General features: G+C 26.9%; 1 protein-coding gene across 1 annotated transcript; it reads left to right on the forward strand.

Moving 5' to 3' along the window:
* Nucleotides 1–413: 413 nt before the first annotated feature.
* Nucleotides 414–1905, forward strand: OCT59_001202 (uncharacterized protein; the record flags this gene model as incomplete). Its single annotated transcript, XM_066139387.1, has 2 exons — nucleotides 414–676; nucleotides 753–1905. 2 exons carry the CDS (start codon nucleotides 414–416, stop codon nucleotides 1903–1905), a joined length of 1416 nt encoding a protein of 471 aa, XP_065988795.1.
* Between the last annotated feature and the right edge of the window lie 1863 nt (nucleotides 1906–3768).

Consider the following 3768-nt stretch of genomic DNA (forward strand, 5'->3'; position numbering starts at 1 on the left):
AATATGAGTTGTGTGGGATAAAACCTTGACATGGTTGTATAATTGCTGGACGAGATTTTGGAGTGAAAAAAGAAATATATGAAGTAGTAGTAGAATTAGTATTAAAATTTAAAATCGTAATAATATTGTATCATAGGGGTACTATATGGTAAATGGAGAATTTTAATACACGACCATAAATTTAATATCTAGGTTTTGTATAATATTGGTATTGAAGTCTATAAGTAACAGAATAACGATATGATCTAATCCAAAATTGTGCCTGTGCCATATAAACACGTGATCATTTTTAGTCAGGTGCTTCGGTGTTTCTCGGACCGAGACCTCCCGAACCGAATAACAGAATATATAAGGTTAGCCATTTAGCAGAATTACCATTTTTTTTTTCATTCTTTGAACGAAATTCGATTATAATGTATGATAAAAAATTTTTACCAAAATTATCTAAAAATTTACTAGAAACTTTAGAAGATAATGAATTTTATGATACAACTATTGAAGTTGGTAATGACCCTTACGTAAAAATTTTTCGAGCTCATATGGTTATTTTAAATTATCGTTCTTCTTATTTGCGAAGAATTTTATCAACTAGAGCTAATAAAAATAAAAATGATGGAAGTTTGACGCATATTAAATTACCAAATATTTCACCGGAAATTTTTCAAATGATCTTAAGGTGAAAAATTTCAGTTAACGATTTTTCTTGTTTTCTTTTTTTTTTTAAAAAAAAATATTTAATTATTTTCATTTAGATATATATATGGAGGAAGACTTTCTTTAGAGGAATATGATACTACGGATATAATTAAAATTTTGGTCGCTTCAAGCGAACTCGATTTTCAAGAATTAATCATTCATTTACAATCATTTTTAATTGAAAACAAAGAAAGTTGGATGGAACAAAATTGTAGTTTGATATATAAGACAAGTTTTGAGAATGATTCTTTCTCAAAATTACAACATTTTTGTAGAGAATTAATATCTAAAGAACCAGAAAAAATTTTTAATTCAAACGATTTCAATTCAATTTCAGAAGAATGTCTGATTTCACTTATTCAACACGATAATATTCAAATGGATGTTATTCAAATTTGGGAACATATACTTAAATGGGGCATTGCTCAAAATCCGGAACTTCCTTCAGATCCTTCTAATTATTCAAAAGATGATTTTATTACCTTAAAAAATACTTTACAACGTCTTATTTCTTCTATCAAATTTAATAATTTAAATTCTGAAGAGTTTTTGGATAATGTATATCCATATAAAAAATTAATACCCAAGGAGTTACGTGAAGATTTGATTAAACATTTTTTGAATCCTAAAAACCAATCAATTGAAAATTTGAATAATTCAAAAAGTATTGACTCAAGAATAATTACGATACAGCATACCGAATTAATATCGAAATGGATTGATAGATTAGAAATTACTGACGAGATGAAAAGTTCATATGAATTCAATTTGATTCTTCGTGGATCTCATGATGGGTTTTCGCCTAATAAATTTCATGAGATTTGTGATAATCAATCTCATACCATAACAATTATTAAAGTGAAAGATAGCAACGAAATCCTTGGAGGATATAATCCAATCATATGGAAATCTGATAGTGGATTTGGTTCCACTAAAGATAGTTTTATATTCTCTTTTAAGAATAAGGAAAATATTAAAAATTGTATTTTAAGTCGAATATCAGAAGATCTTGAAGATTGTGCTATATTTAATTGCATGAATTACGGTCCATCATTCGGTGCTGGTTGCGATCTTAAATTGTGTGGAGACAATTGTTATGATAAGAGTGCATATTATCATACTAGATGTTATAACAAACCAATTAGAGAATCTAATTGTCAATTTTTTGTTGAAGAATATGAAGTATTTCAAATTATGAAAATTGATTGATATTTTAATATTTAAAGATGCCATTATATTATATATTTATATTTATTTATTTATAATAAATCGATCACTTTTGGTTAAAATTACACAAAGGTTGGAACTGGCTAATTAACCGATTAACGGTTAACCGGTTGAGGAATCTTCAAGATCGGTCAATTGTACCACATGTTCCCAAACTCGAAGTTTTAAGACTGAATTTTTCCTATTTATTAACAGTTACTGTAATAACAATATTAATGAAATATAGTCTTCACAACTAAATTTGCAAGTAAAATAAAAAATCGGCACAATTTGCAGCCAAAAAAAATTCTAAAGTATCTTTAATATTAACCAGTTAAGGTTCATTTCAAACTCTAACACAAAGTATAATATTGATGATTGAAATTTATATGGGAAATTATATTATTTAATAAACCATTGCAATTTCATATAAATAAAGTCTCATTCAGGAATTTTTTTATGATAAAAAAGAGAATAATTGTTCGTGCTGCAGCATTGCTAAATCTCACTGCAGGTGATTTTCATTAGCAAATATTAACGGGCAAGGTTTCATGACATTTTTAATTCCGCCAAAAATTATACCTAATTCTGCTAATTCTGGTAAGGTGACGATCATCAGCAGCAATACGTAAATTTAAATAAGAATAAAATTAAAAAAAAACAAATTCGAATAAGATTCTAAGTAATGCAAGAAGATTTAAAATTTATTTGCAATTCGGTTAAACAAAATAGAAGGAATAAAAAATCAAATCATTTTCCTTTGAAATATATTCTGTAGACATAAATTAAGAAAATTAGGTTAGAATTTTAATATTAAAAATTATTATAGTATATAATTAATTACTTACCGTTATTATATCCAATTTGATTTCTTTTGTGAAATAATCTAAAGAAAAAACATACGAAAATTTTATTATTCAATTATGAAATTGATATATTGTCAAAAAATTATTATTTTCATTTCAAATATTTTTTTTCTTTTAATACTTTGACCTAAAGAAATTTAGCTAATAAATATTGACGTCCTAAAATCTTATCATAGGTTGCAAATAAAATCATACCATTATCATTATCTTCTAACTTTCGTTTGACCTTTTCTAAGTTAATAGATTGGCTTCTTAAACTCATTAAAGACATTGCAGAATTAATCATGTCGCTTAAAGGTTTATTTCTCTATAATTGGCACCTGGATGATTTGTTGTATTTTAGTTGGACTCTTTTTATTGGAATTTACTAATCATTTATCCACATTTCTCTAATTCTATCATATAAATTAGTAGCAGCTGTTGGCCTTTTATCTGGACTAGAATGCCAGAATTCTTTCAATATATCCTCCAGGTACAATTGGAGGTCGTGACTCGTGAGCCATCGATTATATCGATATCGTGTTTTCGATCCCAAAAAGGTCTTCTACATGTCGTAAAATACCACATAATCAAAATTATATATATCTAAAGCTTTGATTCTCAATATAACAAGCTACCTTTAAGTAACATTAGTTATACGGCTTGAAGTGTCGAATAAGTGATTTATCCGGTATCACGTGATTTGAAATATTTCCTGATACACGAACCATTATCTGTAGATTCAGTTGCAGATTTATTTATTTTATGTAAGATTTTTATATATACTAAAAAAGGTGTTTCCGCTAGTGCTTCGATCCGAATTGATCCGTTGATTAGTATCACAACATTTTCTATTATTTTTGTCAAACTATAATTTTTGTTAGATTTTAAAAAATTATTCTTCTACAAGTTTTATTAATTTTGGCCAAATTTATAGCTCCAACTCAAATAAAACCGTAGTAAACCGCGGATTGATCCAGTACTAGTTTCCGCTATGTAATAAATCCCTATGAATAATATC

The sequence above is a fragment of the Rhizophagus irregularis genome, chromosome 1 (assembly GCF_026210795.1).
Source record: "Rhizophagus irregularis chromosome 1, complete sequence".
Classification (NCBI taxonomy): domain Eukaryota; kingdom Fungi; phylum Glomeromycota; class Glomeromycetes; order Glomerales; family Glomeraceae; genus Rhizophagus; species Rhizophagus irregularis.